The 18,692-nt window shown below is 40.7% G+C and overlaps 1 protein-coding gene across 4 annotated transcripts in view; it reads left to right on the top strand.

The window, feature by feature from the left end:
* Positions 1–10,742: 10,742 nt before the first annotated feature.
* Positions 10,743–18,692, top strand: part of LOC113132494 (septin-7-like) — a 37,948-nt gene continuing 29,998 nt past the window's right edge. The window contains exons 1-2 of one of the 4 annotated variants that reach the window (XM_026310600.1): positions 10,743–11,029; positions 14,401–14,497. In XM_026310600.1, the coding sequence (XP_026166385.1) occupies positions 10,991–11,029; positions 14,401–14,497 (136 nt within the window). In that variant the 5' untranslated portion in view covers positions 10,743–10,990. Of the gene's footprint in view, positions 11,030–13,850; positions 13,907–14,397; positions 14,498–18,692 lie in introns of those variants that run through there. The other 3 variants (XM_026310599.1, XM_026310602.1, XM_026310601.1) reach the window with 3 other exon arrangements.

The raw sequence follows: 18,692 nt of genomic DNA, 5'->3' as shown, positions 1-18,692 counted from the left end.
CACCCCCTCAACATGATGCTCCCACCACCATGTTTCACTGTAGGGATTGTATTGGGCAGGTGATGAGCAGTGCCTGGTTTTCTCCACACATACCGCTTAGAATTAACGCCAAAAAGTTCAATCTTGGTCTCATCAGACCAGAGAATCTTATTTCTCATAGTCTGGGAGTCCTTCATGTGTCTTTTGGCAAACTCTATGCGGGCTTTCATGTGTCTTGCACTGAGGAGAGGCTTCCGTCGGGCCACTCTGCCATAAAGCCCCGACTGGTGGAGGGCTGCAGTGATAGTTGACTTTGTGGAACTTTCTCCCATCTCCCTACTGCATCTCTGGAGCTCAGCCACAGTGATCTTTGGGTTCTTCTTTACCTCTCTCACCAAGGCTCTTCTCCCACGATCGCTCAGTTTGGCTGGACGGCCAGGTCTAGGAAGAGTTCTGGTCGTCCCAAACTTTTTCCATTTGAGGATTATGGAGGCCACTGTGCTCTTAGGAACCTTGAGTGCTGCAGAAATTCTTTTATAACCTTGGCCAGATCTGTGCCTTGCCACAATTCTGTCTCTGAGCTCCTTGGGCAGTTCCTTTGACCTCATGATTCTCATTTGCTCTGACATGCACTGTGAGCTGTAAGGTCTTATATAGACAGGTGTGTGCCTTTCCTAATCAAGTCCAATCAGTTTAATTAAACACAGCTGGACTCCAATGAAGGAGCAGAACCATCTCAAGGAGGATCAGAAGAAATGGACCGCATGTGAGTTAAATATGAGTGTCACTGCAAAGGGTCTGAATACTTATGACCATGTGATATTTCAGTTTTTCTTTTTTAATAAATTTGCAAAAATTTCTACATTTCTGTTTTTTTCTGTCAAGATGGGGTGCTGAGTGTACATTAATGAGAAATAAAATGAACTTTTTTGATTTTGGCAAATGGCTGCAATGACACAAAGAGTGAAAAATTTAAAGGGGTCTGAATACTTTCCGTACCCACTGTATCTGTTAGGTCATCTGAAGAAAACTAAAAAACATGTCTGATTATTGTCTTGTGCATCCAGTTTTTCATTGCTTTTACACAAATTGTTTTGTACAGGAATTTTAAGGACAATTTTTTTGATAGCCAAAATTGTACTATGATACTACATTATTTATCAGTCTCTAGGAGGAGTGTCACAGCTATTTCCAGCCTGTGTTTGTTGATGACTTCTTTTGTAGCTAGAAAATCTATTGTTTCCTTTGTCAGGAGTTTTTCTGCAAACTACAAAAAAAAAAAAAAAAAAAAATTAAGACAATTACACCAAGATGCACCCATTAGTAGGATGTGGGACAGCATTACATTTCCACCTTGAGACATTGCATCCCATCTTTTGCATGAAAAACCTAGAGAAAGACAATTTTATTTGTTAATACCAACATTGTCAAGGCCACCTTCCTTTTATGTAAATGAAATACTTGTATGGCAATTTTCATTTGATAGGGTACATTAAAATGTGGTACTATCCTAACCTTGTTGCTTCCAAGCATCTTTGCATGCCTTGCTTTGACTCCCCCAGTGAATCCAGAAACAGGGTCGTCTTTTCTTGCGGCTAGATGACTGACAGATTTTTATTATAATTAATTATAAAACAGGTTTATTATAAAACAATGTATGTAAAGCAATGTATTTGTTTTTCTGACATGATTTGTATAAATTTTGAATTGTAGAATCACATCACAAATTGTACAATGATGGTGCTCATTTATAATTCCCACAATGACTCTATACTCAATGGGTCTTATCTAAAATTGAAAAATGTAACTAATATTGTGATGTATTTACTATATTTAAGCAAAAGAATTGTCATAGCTTTGGAATTCATAAATAGTCTGAAACTTGGAGTACATACATGAGATTCATATTACATTTACAGAGCTTGAGTCTTATTACATATATAATACTGGCTTCATATTGTAATATACTCTAAAACTGTTAGATGCTGACAATGTTCCACATTAGGCTACTCACCCTACCTCACTCTCCAACTCCATGTCAGGAGCAAGTCTCCAAATGTCTCAGTAAAATAATTTGTAAGGCCCAATCTTGGACAGTAGAACATGGACCTTATTTCCTGCCCATGCATCATGGACATCTGCCAAAAAGCAATAAAAATGAATTATTTGAAAAACCTCTGAAAACTAAAAATTAAAAGAGCAGTGCCAGTTAAAATGCATCAACTTTATCTAATGCCCCACTACACTGTATTGTAATCACAATATGTAGTAGATGTTCAAATATAATTAAGACTCTTACATTTCTCGGCAACAGCTTTGGTATATCCAGGAATTCCTGATGATAATGCTGGCTGTTTGACTTTTCCTGGTGGGGTTGTTGGTTGTGGCAATTCTGTAGCTGTTGTAGGGGCTGTGGCTGCTGTAGGGGCTGTAGCTGATTTAGGATATCTGTGTGGCACCCTGGGGGTTTCTTCAATGGCCATCTTCAGTTGGTCTACATTCATTTTTCGAAAAGTTGTCCCACTGTCATCCTGAAGATCTGCACTTTTATCATGAAGGGATAATATGATAAATGGTCCTAAAAAGCTGGCTTCTAATTTCCCCCCCCCTTCTTTGTTGGCTTCTTATATTTTGCCTCCAAACTTTGGACGTCATTGTTCTGTTGAAAGGTGAACTTTCGGCCCAGTCTGAGGTCCTGAGCACTCTGGAAGAGGTTTTCTTTCAGGATATCTCTGTACTTGGCCCCATTCATCTTTCCTTCAATTGCAACCAGTCGTCCTGTCCCTGCAGCTGAAAAACACCCCCACAACATGATGCTCCCACCACCATGTTTCACAGTAGGGATTGTATTGGGCAGGTGATGAGCAGTGCCTGGTTTTCTCCACACATACCGCTTAGAATTAACACCAAAAAGTTCAATCTTGGTCTCATCAGACCAGAGAATCTTATTTCTCATGGTCTGGGAGTCCTTCATGTGTTTTTTGGCAAACTCTATGCGGGCTTTCATGTGTCTTGCGCTGAGGAGAGGCTTCCGTCAGGCCACTCTGCCATAAAGCGCCGACTGGTGGAGGGCTGCAGTGATAGTTGACTTTGTGGAACTTTCTCCCATCTCCCTACTGTATCTCTGGAGCTCAGCCACAGTGATCTTTGGGTTCTTCTTTACCTCTCTCACCAAGGCTCTTCTCCCACGATTGCTCAGTTTGGCTGGACGGCCAAGTCTAGGAAGAGTTCTGGTCGTCCCAAACTTTTTCCACTTGAGGGTTATGGAGGCCACTGTGCTCTTAGGAACCTTGAGTGCTGCAGAAATTCTTTTGTAACCTTGGCCAGATCTGTGCCTTGCCACAATTCTGTCTCTGAGCTCCTTGGGCAGTTCCTTCGACCTCATGATTCTCATTTGCTCTGACATGCACTGTGAGCTGTAAGGTCTTATATAGACAGGTGTGTGCCTTTCCTAATCGAGTCCAATCAGTTTAATTAAACACAGCTGGACTCCAATGAAGGAGCAGAACCATCTCAAGGAGGATCAGAAGAAATGGACAGCATGTGAGTTAAATATGAGTGTCACTGCACAGGGTCTGAATACTTATGACTATGTGATATTTCAGTTTTTCTTTTTTAATAAATTTGCAAAAATTTCTACATTTCTGTTTTTTTCTGTCAAGATGGGGTGCTGAGTGTACATTAATGAGAAATAAAATGAACTTTTTTGATTTTGGCAAATGGCTGCAATGACACAAAGTGAAAAATTTAAAGGGGTCTGAATACTTTCCGTACCCACTGTATAATCTCAACCTCAGACCTTAACTCATTTGCATAAAAAAATCGCATATCCTTGAAAAACACAATAACACGGGTGAAAGATGGACATTCAGTGCTGACACTTCATTATTTGCCATTGTGGCAAGAGGAAACTTACTTTCTCATAATTAAAAAAAAGTAGTCTCCAGTCATTATGTCTATTCCCAATAACATTAGACTATCTGACAAATCAAACTTACTGTTCAAACTCACAATATGTTATTAAGCATAACCACACTTTAAACACATGAGGATGGTGAATAAAACTGCATTATGAAATGGGATACAGTTTATGTCAGGTGGGAAACTGCATCTGAAATAATTTGTATCCCCCTGTAACTTTAGTTACAGTGGTGTGAAAAAGTGTTGGCCACCTTCCTGATTTCTGATTTTTTTGCATGTTTGTCACACTTTGTTTCAGATCATCAAACAAATTTAAATATTAAGTCAAAGATAACACAAGTAAACACATCATGCACTTTTCAAATGGTTTTTATTATTAAGGGAAAACAAAATCCAAAATTACATGGCCCTGTGTGAAAAAGTGTTTGTCCCCCGTTAAAACATAACTGTGGTTTATCACACCTGAGTTCAATTCCTCTAGCCACACCCAGGCATGATTACTGCCACACCTGTTCGCAATCAGGAAATCACTTAAATAGGACCTGCCTGACAAAGTGAAGTAGATCCTCAAAAGCAAGACATCATGATGAGATCCAAAGAAATTCAAAAACAAATGAGAAAGAAAGTAATTGAGATCTATCAGTCTGGAAAAGGTTATAAAGCCATTTCTAAAGCTTTGGGACAGCAGCCAACCACAGTAAGAGCCATTATCTACAAATGGCGAAAACATGGAACAGTGGAGAACCTTCCCAGGAGTGGCTGGCTGACCAAAATTACCCCAAGAGCGCAGCGACGACTCATTCAAAAGGTCACAAAAGACCCCACAACAACATCCAAAGAACTGCAGGCCTCAGTTAAGGTCACTGTTCATGACTCCACCATAAGAAAGGGCAAAAATGGCCTGCATGGCAGAGTTCCAAGACAAAAACCGCTGCTGAGGAAGAACATAAAGGCTCGTCTCAATTTTGTCAGAAAACATCTTGATGATCCCCAAGACTTTTGGGAAAATGCTCTGTGGACTGACGAGACAAAAGTTGAACTTTTTGGAAGGTGTGTGTCCCATTACGTCTGGTGTAAAAGTAACACCGCATTTCAGAAAAACAACATCATACCAACAATAAAATATTGTGGTGGTAGTGTGATGGTCTAGGGCGGTTTTGATGCTTCAGGACCTGGAAGACTTGCTGTGATAAATGGAACCATGAATTCTGCTGTCTACCAAAAAATCCTGAAGGAGAATGTCCGGCCATCTGTTTGTGACCTCAAGCTGAAGCGAACTTGGGTTCTGCAGCAGGACAATGATCCAAAACACACCAGCAAGTCCACCTCTGAATGGCTGAAGAAAAACAAAATGAAGACTTTGCAGAGGCCTAGTTAAAGTCCTGACCTGAATCCGATTGAGATGCTGTGGCATGACCTTAAAAAGGCGGTTCATGCTCGAAAACCCTCCAGTGTGGCTGAATTACAACAATTCTGCAAAGATGAGTGGGCCAAAATTCCTCCACAGCGCTGTAACAGACTCATTGCAAGTTATCGCAAATGCTTGATTGCAGTTGTTGTTGCTAAGGGTGGCCCGACCAGTTATTAGGTTTAGGGGGCAAACACTTTTTCACACAGGGCCATGTAGTTTTGGATTTTGTTTTCCCTTAATAATAAAAACTTTCATTTGAAAAGTGCATGATGTGTTTACTTGTGTTATTTTTGACTAATATTTAAATTTGTTTGATGATCTGAAACAAAGTGTGACAAACATGCAAAAAAATAAGAAATCAGCAAGGGGGCCAACACTTTTTCACACCACTGTATAGTGGAGGAAAGTTGTCCAAACTCACCAATGATGTGAAGCATGATCAGAAATGTGTTAAGAACAGTCAGGATGTTTGAGTATTATTTGGCATCATGGAAGGGAGGGATACAATTTATATCAGGTGGGAAACTGAATCTGAAATCATTTGTATCCCTCTCTAAGGTCATACTATGCAATAATATGACGTTGTGATCATTCAGAGTAATTCATAACAGTATCAAAAACTAGGCCTCCATTTATTTTGCAATTAAAAGTCAGTTATATAAACATTTGTTGTTGACAGTGTAATGAGTTTATTGTAGGGTTGTTTACATTTCCTGTCGACCTAGATTTTACTGTAGCTGTCTAACGTGCAGGCTGTTTGATTGAGCATATTCTATTGAAAGAAAGTTCAGATCACAGCGTGTTTGACAGTATCTTCCAAACAGTAAGAATCCAAGTGTTACTGTTTAGCTAAAATTCAAGCCCAACAACGCAGGTCCACCTTCATTCTGAATGCATGCGCGCTCCCGTGGCAGGGGATACAATTCCTGTCGGCGATAACTACTTTGGCACAACACAGGTGCTGAATAAGACTGTTGGGTTGAGCTGGTGAAAAGTTTCACTGCAGCGGGGCCTCTGTCTCTCTATTACTGTACGCAATTGGTGTCCATGATTGGTCACGCTGTCACCTTCGCGGTAACTGTGCTGTGTCAGGTAAGGTGGCTGGCTCGCTGGAGGTGTGCCACGCTGTTTCTCTGGGGGTGTAGGTGGCGCAGAGGCCAACAGGTGTTATACCGAGTTCTGCCTACCCTGACCTGCCTGCACCTCCGCGGGAGGTGGCAAAATGATTAAAAATTAAGGAAGACAAATTAAGTACAGCCTTACTGCATTTACAAATTCAATCCCCTCGTCTATAAAATGCGTTTTGGTGCCTCAAACTGATAGACAAACTTTAGAATTTGTTCCATAATCTCTTCTGCACACTTTGACTGCAGAGGATAGGCTTGTGGCCATTTGGTGTAGTAGTCAATCATGACATACACATGTGGATAGCCACTTTTGGTTTTAGCTAACTTGCCAATCAGGTCCTTCCCGACAAGCTCAAAAGACTGTGTTACCTGAAAATTTAAAAAAAATTGGAAGAACACATGTTATTGCCATTTCAAAACGTTTTTTCTGGCCTGGAATGACCAGGGACATTGATGAATGGGTAAGAATGCACTTTATTTCCAGATCAATAATTTCACCCACTATTTCATGTATCATTTAATGAGTTCTAATGTATTTTGAACACATAACACACTGAATGACATTTTGTGCTTGTGTGTGACATTGCAGTCAAATAGAGTCATTCATTAAATATTCACCAATACATTATCTTTAAGACATTGCATTATAGTGTCAAGTGAGACAAAATTAGTTGCCAACCTTTGGCAATGAGGGTTGGAAAACTGTAACATTCAACATTTGCTGTTCTGACCTTATCATGCATCTATGTTTTTTACAGGTGTCAGAATGTATGGTGTGCCAGTCAGTCCAGCAAATAAAGCAGGAGGTTCAGTACACTGCTATTAAGGTATTCCTTTTTCTATCACATATATCGTTACTGTTAGACATCTATAAAGCTTTTCTTAACGTGGAAACACTACTTAAAACAGAGTTTAGCCTAATAAAACACATTACACATGACATGACATTAAACATTCAGAAACTACAATTAGGCTGGGATCTGTTATCATTGCTGATAAACCCGAAAAAAGCAACTTATGCCTTTAAACAGTCCTTTGCCTCAGAATTCATTAATTGGGAGTTTTCGCTTTGGTCTTGTGAGTAAAAATAGCCGACCGGTCCCAGCGTTTCGGGAGTGTGAGGTGGAATCTGACTTTGATGCTTTTAAGCAAATTGCTCTCGCGTTGCACTGGCCGCAGGATACTTGGGTTATCTTGCTTCAGTGCAAATTGTTTGGTAAAGCTCAAGAAGTGTGTGCCTCACTCTCTGTGGAGGAAAGAGAAAGTTATCAGAATCTTAAAGCTTCAGTTCTGCGGTCATTTGAGCTTGTGCCGGAAGCTTACCAGCCGCGTTTTTGTAGCCTTAAACGGAAACCAAATCAAACCTATCTGGACTTTTCTAGGGAGAAAGCAGTCCTTTTTGACAGGTGGTGCTCAGCTTGTAAAGCTGTGGATGTAGCTGCACTGCATGAGCTCCTGTTGGTAGAGGAATTTAAAAATTGCCTGCCTGAACAAATTATGTATATTAATGAGCAGGAAGTCACTTCAGCAAGCTGAAGCTAATTTCTCTGACCCACAAAGTTACCCGTGTTAAAGGTGACGCCTTCACCTTCCGTGGGGTCTTGCAAAAGGCTGGCAGCATGCAACCATCTCAGGCTGCGTGTGTCGCTCCTTCTGCTTCAAGTTTAAAAGAGAAACTTGTGCTTGTGATGCCAGTGCCATAGTGTGAGGGATAGGGATGAACTTTGTGCCTATGCCCCTCCATCAAGTCCATCAACTCCATCAAGCATCACAAACAGGCCCCCCCTCTGCTTTGTCTGATGACAGGTTGCCCCCTGTAGGCAAGCCCAAACACTGCATTTCAAAATCTGAATAGGTGTTGGTGGAAGATGCAGATGTTACTCCAGTTTTGTCATTCCCAGTGGCAGGTCATGAGTCCCTAATCAGTGCTCAGAAAAGTGATCCCTCTCTGGCACCGTGTTTTGCTGCTGCTGTAAATGATACAAGTGTGTGTACTCCAAAACAGCCTTACTTCTTGGAGTGTTCATGGAGTGTTAATGCGCAAGTGGGTCCCCTGGCTTGATAACTTGACCGGTGGTAACTTTGATGCTGTCCATCAAATAGACCTGCCTGCTAGTTGTCAGCATGTGCTGTGAAAACGGTGAAAAAGTTCTGGCCTTACTATGAGCACCAGGCTCAGCCGTCACTGCTCGGTTTTCAGGCAGTGGCGCCCCCAGAAAATTTTCACAGGGGTGGCCAGAGGGAAACCAGAGAAAATCTTGGGGTGGCACACCAAATGGGGCCTCGAAGTGGTACCTCAGAGAGTTCAGCTCGTGGCTGTTGATGCACACTCCTTGACTCTTTTCCATTAAAAAGACAATGTACATCAAACACTTTTACCTCAATTTTGAGAAACACACAAACATTTTGAAAAAACACGTTTCATAATTTTTTACAACAGCTTGATTTGTTGTAGCTGTTTGCGTCGGTAAATTGACGCACCACCGTGGTCAGGACGCACATTGACTAAAATAGCTCATAGACATTGTCAGCGTCTGCTAACACTACTCTCTCAACTGTTTAAAAACCATACTAAAAAGACATGATAACATTAAGGTGTCTGCCTTAATCCCTCCATGCTTTTGCACTGATTTCCACAAGGTGAACGCACTTAGTGTGCCAGATTCTTTCCCTCTGCCTTCTTTGACATCCTCCTCTTTTCGACTGGAAACCGGAACTGAGGAAATATGTGACTGTGTACCATAGTATTGAACATCCTACCACAGGAAAAAAACCCTGCTGAATTCCTTTTTAAGAGAAAGATAAGGGAAAGTTACCAGGCATTGGTGAGACAAGCGCAACAGCCTTGGAGGTATGTGATAAAGATGCTGAGCAAAAAGGAAAGGTAACGCTTTTTGCACAGTAATCATAAGTGGACATAAGTGGACATAGGAGACACAGTACAGTTACAGCAATACAAAGTAGACAAATTCACCACACTATTCAATGCAACACCACAAGAAGTAGTGAGCAAATCTAGAAACCAAGTTGTGGTGGAATCTCCAACAGGAGCACACAATCGCAGGAATACCACACAGACAGTGGAGAAATATGAGAAATATGATCCCAAAGAAGGTGACAGTATACATGAAAAGAGAGCAGTTACACTCAAATACCACAAGAGGGCACTCAGGGACCTGAGATGCCAATGTTGGCCAGCCCCCAGAGGGCCAAGAAGACAGCTGAAAGACTTTTCTGTTGAAGTGAAGTGTATGGGTTATGAGAAAATGTATGAAAGAGGTTTGTGGTTTAAAAAAAAAAAAAGGAAATTAGTATTCAGTTGCTGAAACAGCTATTACGAAGGTTAATAACTATCAGTAATGTGGTATAGAGTTTGTTCATGTGATACATTTATTTTCAAGAAAAGGGGGGATGTTGTGTATTGGTTTAGACAGGTCGTGTGGTGATTATCAAGTAGTTTTTTGAGAGGAGCTGGATGTTATGTCGGCACTGGGCAATAAAGTCGGTTCATGATGGTTCATGTCATGATTTAATTCTGAGTGCGCTATCTAATTTAAAATTAAGGTAGGTCACACAACAATCAGTAAAAAACTCCTACTGCAATAGTTCACACATTGTATATATTGTATATATAAGCATAAGCATAGACCCTAGAAAGGGTCTAAAATTGAAGGTGATTTCAAGTAGAATCCGATTGGTAGTGGCCTATTTTTATTTGTTTATTTATTTTTTATTAAGAACGGTCGTTGAAGGCAGCAAATGTTTTCCTCCAGCACCTGAAGGCCTCTCACGCACACACGACTATAGACTGATCATGTCCGTGCTGGAAGGCGGATCAAGGGTCCCTTGCATTAAGTTCGCCAGACACAGCTAATAACAGACCGAGGGTACTCTGTACTTACTTTCAGTATAAGAGCCTGAATCCATAACATTAACGGTGTTGATCCATAAATGTATTTAGCCATAAGTTGGATTCTGTCATTAATCTCATAATCTAATAAAAGTCTAATGTATTTTCTATTACCAATACATCTACAGATGTGACCAAGTTTACAACTACACCTTGCAACTACACTAACTACACACTGCTATCTTAGTTATAACTTGGTTGTTAATATGTTTAAACTGTTAATTTCCATACAATGATATGGACAAAAATCCATGTATTGTCACATGTTAACTCTCTTAAAAGACAGAAACCTGGGGAAAGCTCGGTCCTTTGTAAGACACGAGTTGCAGAGTTATTGCGTTTTATTCTGAAATTTGTAACCGGATGTGTCGTATAATTCCGTTGTTTTGCCTCGAGAGGTAAACGGACGCGCGATCGTTTTTCTTCAGTGAGCTAACGTTACATCTGGTGGTAGTGTCCGTTAGCGGCCATATGCAATTTCACCTCATTCATTCATTTTCAGGCGCACTTGGTTTCTTTACCGGGTTTAGGGTGGAAAACAGCGCGTGTCTCTCTGCTCCGTCATTTTTTTGGACGGTTATCAGTTTATGCCTGGTTGACTGTCCGTTGCAGGCTGGGTGGTGACAGCACGGTAACGTTACCATGATCGAGCGTCCAGAGACTGCGGTTCCCAGCATCGCTGTAAGTCCATTTGCCTCCGAAAAATGAGCCGTATAAATCACAATGCTGCTACTGGTAGATCAGCTCAGCAGGCCTCTCCAGCACGCCGCTAGTATCCTGTACATCAGGAACAGCCTCAGGCAGAGTGATATGGTCTGCTCATAATCTGTATTTATTGGAACCTTTTCAAAAAATGTCTGACTTTAATATGATGTATGTGGCGACATAACATAGTTTGTATTTTTTATGTTTAATTTACAGCTCAGACCTTAAATCATAGGTCAGTGTGGTCTTGTAGATAAGTAACTAAATGACAAGCTGCTCTGAGTGTTCCCCATGGAACAGAACTTAACAGGCTACGTGATCTGCTGTAAATAGCAGCTCACTGCGGAGGGAAGGCAGTGGGCTCTGGGAAATTCTTTAAATACTTGTTTAAACGTATGCTTTTACAAAATGTTATCAGTGAAAAGTATGTAGCGTTAAATAATCCAAATAACAGTGTGGCTGTGGCCGTGTGATTCCATGCTTTTTGGATAGCAGAGAGTTGACCTTGCATTTTAAACCACTGTCTAAAAATGTGAGTTTATAGTAGGATAAAATATTGGTTGACGAACTGTAGTTTGTACACAATAGTAGCAGAACCACTCATTAGCAGAGCTACTAAACCCTCCTCCCCAAATAATGTGTGTACATTTACCAGAAAGTAAGCAAGCATTAAACTGCTGGGTTGTTGACTGGTATTTGGTGTTGAATGTCTGCACAGCTGCTCTCTGTTTTTTAACCACATCTGGCTGTCTTTGTCTCTAGATTTAACATTGAGTAACTGTTTGTACTGTTTGAGATATAGTCTGTGGTGATTGGCAGGGACTTTCCTTAACATTACATTGAGCGGGTGGACAGACATTACATGCTCTTACAGAGACAGTGAAGGCACAGTGGGTGCAATGTGCTCTCTGCTAAATAAAGCAAGAAAAATGACATCACACTTTTTTCAGGCTATTTTTGCATTCTGTCTGCAGTTTTAAGTGATTCAGTATTTATTATATAATTAATATTTGATATGTAATAAACAGCAGATGGAAGCAGTGATAGGGCCTCAGCATCAGCTGCTGAATACATTAGGGGGTTGGTCTTGGCACTACAGATGATGTCAGTGAACCAGGCAGCTACTATCACCACTGGGTGGACTGGGGGAGGGGTTAGTATGAATGGTATGGACTGGCTAGCCTTCCTTTCTCTTGTCCCCCCATTACTACCCTCTTTTAAGTCCCCCTGTCTGTTTTTCTTCAATCTGTTGTTGAAAAGCGGGCAAGTGCTATTGTAGCACTGCAAATGTTTCAGTGAAAATATGACGCATACAGTTAGAATTGTGCTGGTAATGTGATGGTTTAAGCTTTTTTTTTTCATGTGATAATTCAAGCTCATTGTATGCTCCATTGTGTGCTACATCCACAGGATCCCTGTAAGGCCTTTGTAGTTATGCAGCCATGTATATTAACGCATTCACATAAGTGGACACACACACACACACACAGACTTTTTTCGCTCATGTAGTGCACCATTTTTTACAAGGGTTCCCACCTACACACAGTCATAGTTCATCTTGTAGGTAGGCTGTACTAATAATTTCCTGCACCATGCTTAAATGATGTAGTGGTTTATATTATGTGTGCTGCTCTCAGTGCAGGTAAAGGCAAATAGACTGACTATCAGATGAGGCACCTTATGTAACACACGCATGCATATTCACATGAAAGTTGTATGTGGGCGGATCAAACATGGAAATAGTGGAAAGTGCTTCAGGCTTGTTCAGAATAGTTAGGTCTCCTGCTGAGCAGCTTTGCAACGCAGGGTATTGATCTGGCGAACGGATCGTTTCATGTTGTTTTCCAGCAGCCTGTGTTCATAAGAGCCACTGCTGAAACTGGTATCTAACCTAAGGTTTTTACAATGTCTCACTAAACAAGGGAAAATGGTTTTCAGGGTTGTCACCAACATATGTGCTGCCCTCTGCCACTTCCTTTCAAAGAATACAAATGGTGTTTGACCTAGTCCTAGTCCTCCTAAAGTCCATCTCATTGGTCTTTTATACATTTAAATGCAGGAGGTTGTTCTCACACCAGGACACAAAGCAGTGCACCAGGCCCTTGTACTCTGCTTCCTATCCATAATGGTCACTGTGGCACTCTCCACATAGTCCAAAATACTAAAAATACTTTTTGTTATTGTGTTGCTAGGAAACTGCTTTTGTGTTTTGTGAATTGTGAAATTCAAACCTTTGTTACTCAATACTGATTTCTCAGTGTTGATGTGCACACACTTACAAAAGACATACAGTATGGCCAAACGTATGCAGACAACTTAAGATTACAGCCCAGCCATATATGACTGTGGAACATCTCACTCCAGAATCTTGGACACTAATGTTGCTTTTACAGACTCTCCAGGAAGGCTTTGCACAAGAATGGATTTTGAACACTGCAGTTATTAAATAAAATATAATAGACTTATTGTTCCAGGAGCTCTCTGCCTTATAGTTCCCCTTTGTGTCTTTTACAATCATCTGTGGCCATTTTCGTTGTCTTCATGTGGGACTATTAATTGAGTTGTTTAGTTTTAAACTATCATAAGACGGTGTAGTGCTGCAGTTTCCCATCACTGACATGCATGAGAGAGTTTGAGAGGCCAGCAATCGATTGTGTTTCCCCTGAAATTAGTGCAGGACAGTACATGCTGATTGCAGGAGGGGAGGGGATTGGGAGAGGGATGAGATCGGGGAGGACGAAATACCTTAGTAGTGTGCAGAGAAAGCAGCTGGAATAAAGCCTGATCCGGACTGAGATTCACTGCCTTCATGACCTGTCCTACGTGAGAGACATGGTGGACACAATTCAACACGTAGGAAGACTGGATTTGTTTTTTTGTCACTTTCTCTTCTTCCACTTGGCTTTGCGTCTTTTTGTTAATACATTTGAGGAAGTGATTGGCTTCTTTATTGGATTATATTACTCTTTTGTTTTAGTTGACTTGTTGGACAGTGTTGACTCCACTTCCCATTTTGCATCCTCTGCAGGAGACACCTGTTATTTTTTTGCCTCTCCTCACCTCTATTCCCTTAGACCACCCTTTTCCTTTCTTGTCTTTAACCCAGCTGCACTTCACTTCAAAGGGTCTCTGTTGCTGCAGGACACAGAAATGCTAATTGCTTTGTGCACACATAATGTGTGTTTTTATGTGCAGCTATATGTGTTTACGCGCACACATAAAAAATCATTGTAATAGAGGTCTTTGTGTGTTTCCATGCATACTGATAAGTGCTCATCATGTGCTGTTGCATGACTATATTATGTGTTTAATGAACAGTAAAAGTGTGTGTGTTTTCCTTCCAGCAGCGGAACCTGGAGGGCTATGTGGGCTTTGCTAATCTCCCCAACCAAGTGTACCGGAAGTCAGTGAAAAGAGGTTTCGAGTTTACATTAATGGTTGTAGGTAAGTTGGAAAAATTGACATCACATTCTTGAGTGAATATGTGCAAGTGTTTCTGTTCGTGTGCAAGTGTGTGCACGCCCAAACCTATGCATGTACGCATGCACATTTATCTGTCTTTGTTGGGGTATGTTATCATTTTTTACGTGTGTGTGTGTGTGTGTGTGTGTGTGTGTCAGTGTCATCAGGGCAGGTTGAAAAGAGGTAAAGCATGTGTGACATCCAGCATACTCAGCTGCTCATGATGACGAGATGACATTTCAAAATGCAGTTCTTAGACAGTGGTGGTGGCTATTACAACATCTACAGTGCTGTTCAGTGACTAAAAAAAAAGTGTGCATGTGAAAATATTTCTTGTAAAAGCTGCATTCCCACAGTTTCCCAGGGGAGTTTTCTCTCTGTGGCCCCAGGATGCACAATAACACATCTGTGTGTTTTGGATCACTGGAGTTGGAAAGCGAGCTGCAGGATGTTGGTTGAAGTACTGTATGAATGAGTTTGGAATCAGAATGTAGTTAACAGCATTACAGAGGAAGGGAGGAAGTAGAAGAACTATGGGTTTGGCTTTTTGTATGGACACACACACACACACACACACACACACAATCACATTTAGACAGTGTAGCAATGTTGTAATGACATATTGAACCACACTGTGTGAAAGGGATCCATAATAAGCAGATATGGATTGTAGAAAGGAAGTCCTGCAGAGCTTCTCAGCTGGCAAATATATCATATCTAAATTATATTGGCATCTTTATACTTGCTGTGCATACTATGTGTAAGTTAAAATTTCTTGTTAGGACTAAACAAAAATTAAACTCTAAAGATCTTCCCATATTTTCCATTTCAGTCAGTAGAGTACTATGTTTGCCAATATTTTCCAGCATTCTGCAGTGTCAGGGAATGAAAAGTTCACAATGCATTATTTGCATTTTCTGTTCCCCCCAAAGACATTATTTAAAACTTAAAGGGTTGGTTCTACAACTCTTTAAACAACTGTCCATAACATCCCTTATGAACACTGTAACAGCACATGGATGACTCTATATATCTCATGGTGACCTTGATCAGTTCAGTGAAAGGATGAGGACATTAACACAAAGAAGCTTCCTACTTTTATTATGACAGCCAGGGGTTATATTTTTCTGTTTAGTAAGCTGCCACTTTAGAAGAGTAGCAGGAGGGAGACAAAGACAGCAGAATGATGGCTTGGGAGAGAACCAGAGAGAACCATAATCAGCTAGATCCTGTTTCAGGCCTAACAAATGGGCCTCTCTGTCTGTCTCCCAAGCTTTCTTGGCTTCCAGCCCTGCATTCTCCAGCTGATCCAAATTTCACACATAACAAATGTGAGGAGCACAGCAGTGTGTTCACAACTCACCACAGCGTGCATATATAAAGGAGGTTCTCAGCTGATGTTTGTTCATCCCACTTCCACGTTGTCTAAAAGCTGTAGCACATATATGCATATCTGCTTTTGATAAGGAAAACTGAAGAAATATGTGTTGGCTAACTTTTTTCATTCCAGATATGAGATGTTGACAGTATGAACTGAAAGAAAAACTGACTTAACTTCCTGATAACATCAGTCACCAAAAATGTGTTGGCAAATACAGAATTTTAAAATGAGAACTCTAATAAATACATATACATTTCTCCTCACCCATTAAAAACGAAAGTTTCTTTTACTCATTTATTTATTACTCCAAACATCATCACAAGACCAAAATCCTCATGTTCGTGACTGACACATTGTTACAGCTTTAAAATTGCACCAAGAATATGGAGGCGATGACAATAACATAGACACACATGGATGTTTTCAGGATCTGCTCACATCAGCAACTAATGCCGAACCATTCACCCATTCTTAGTGGATGGTTTTTAAAGGCTTACTGAAGCGGCGAAAGGAAGAAGAGCCAGCTTACTAATGTCAGTTAGAGCAAGCTTACGCAGATTATTCAAGAGAAGCACTTGACTGAAAAACAATGCACAGATTCTCTTTGAATCCATTCATAGAGAGCTATGTAAAAATGAAGTTGTCTTGTACTGTGTTAGTAATGTGAGCGTCATTTACTCCAGTGTTTCTGTTGGTAATGAGGTAGAATAGGAGAGTCCTGGGCAGATACCTGCAGATAGCAGCAGTACATGAAAATTTTATTTATGGACAAGTATTAACTGAAGATTTCAACTTAAAGCCATTACTGCACTTATTATGTGACTGATATATGTAGACATTTTGTAGAGCCAAGAATACTATCTGAACAACAGTTTAGCTAATAAAAGTGGTTTAGCACCTGAAAGAGTTGCTGTCTCTGTCCTACATAGCACTGTGAAATTGTGTGACAAGAGCTCTGTAATAAGATGTAGTGGCCTACATAAAAGTAAACAGAGGGGATGTGATGTGTGTGTCAGAGAGAACGAGCAATAACAAACAAAGGTCAGACTGGTGTGTGTGTGTGTTTGTGTGCGCGCACGTGCGTGTGCGTATATATATATATATATAAATGGTGTTATTATAACCCAATACTCTGCTAGATACAGTATAACATATAGAGTTTTTCATAAATCGTTCCTGTGTGCCACACCTAACGGTGTGGATTGTAATAATCAAAATAAGTTAGGTTTTGTACAGTTACAGAATTTAGGGAAAGAATTGTTGCCACCTTAATCGGTCTTAAAAGTTAATTAGTTTGGCAATTGGCAAATTGGACAAAAAGAAAACGGCACCAAAGGTTTCCAGACAAACTTTAAGATAAATCTTTTGAAACACTGTACAAGAGAAGTAGCGTGTTAGAAGAGCTGCAGCAGCTTCAGCCCTCCATGTAAACAGGATGCATTCAGGCACAGTATTGAGCGTAGCTCACTCGTCTTTTGGCAGCACTCAGAGCCTGTGCAGATATCTGGATTGATTAAAATAGTATGTGACACTGCATCATATTTGAGCAAGGGTTTAGCCATAATGACCTGTTTTTACAACATGTACACCATTGGAGATGATGACGAAGAGCTCATGATAATGCTTGCTCTGATGTGGTGTGTGATGGTGTCATTCTTGGTTTGGTGTTGTGACCATTCTATGTGTATTGGTGTGTGCCATGCCCATGTAGAGCTCTGGGCTCACCAGGAAGCAGCTCTGCTGTCTGTCTGTCTGTCTGTCACTCCCTGAGAAGGAATGCTACCAGAAACTGCTCGTCTGGTGTTTTTTCTTCTTCAGCTTTCTTTTCTTCTTCCCCTCTCTCCAACTCTCTTTTCCCTCTCAATTCTCCTGTCTCTGAGGAGGGAAAAAGCTGCTTCCTGTCCCTTTGTCCAACTGGCAGATTGAATAGGAACTCCTGGAAAGATTAGGAAGATGCAGCGCCAGTGCAGAGAGCTAAACAGATCTGTGGGTCAGAGCTGAACTGAAGAGAACTGGGAGGAGAGGGGAAGCGATCCTCGCTTCATGCTGCTTCTGATGTGTTACAAGGCCAGTACTTATCAACCCCACTGCCTCTTCTTTCTTAAAGCAACACAGGAGGCGAGCAGAGAAGCTTTTTTTCTTTGACTCTGATCTTGCACACAAAGCTGTGGGTTGCCTGTGGAACACTGAATTAGAGTTGAGCTGAAGTTTTTGATGTTTCACTGGCTCTTAATAACCAGTGATTCTCCACCAGTTTTGTTATGTTTGCCTTATTGTATGACCCAATTTGTCAATCAACTCAAGACTTCACCGAACAAGTGCTGGGTATCAAACATAAATCTTTTTGGTACCAATTGAAATGCATCCATAGTACTGAGTGTTCAGTGGTCAAGTATCCAAAGCTGGTATTGAAAGTTTGGTCAGATTCATAATAATATTTACATATGATCAAATCCTCTCTGATTTAGATTGACATTTCACCAGTTTTATTCATTATTTAACTTCTTTTATTCAAGCATGTTCTTGTATGGCTGCTTGACATTTCACACTACAGATATTTGAGATCTCATGTTAGATTTTAAAGTATAAGGTCATTGAATCTCTCATTTATTTGTCCTCCTTTCTATTTTGTTGTACTTCTATAAGCTTGTGAGCTGTGTGTATGTAATAACATTGTGCAATGTGTGTGTCCAGATAAGTCACTCTGACAGGCTTAGGATTGACCGCCTTGCCTACTGACCTTGCAGAAAGCAGTAAGTGAAGGAAGGCTTCACTCTAATCTGCTGTCTTAGCCAG

This window comes from Mastacembelus armatus, chromosome 6 (genome assembly GCF_900324485.2).
Source record: "Mastacembelus armatus chromosome 6, fMasArm1.2, whole genome shotgun sequence".
In the NCBI taxonomy this organism is placed as follows: Eukaryota; Metazoa; Chordata; class Actinopteri; order Synbranchiformes; family Mastacembelidae; genus Mastacembelus; species Mastacembelus armatus.
The sequence above is the reverse complement of the archived record's forward strand: the minus strand, read 5'-3'. Positions and strand labels throughout refer to the sequence as shown.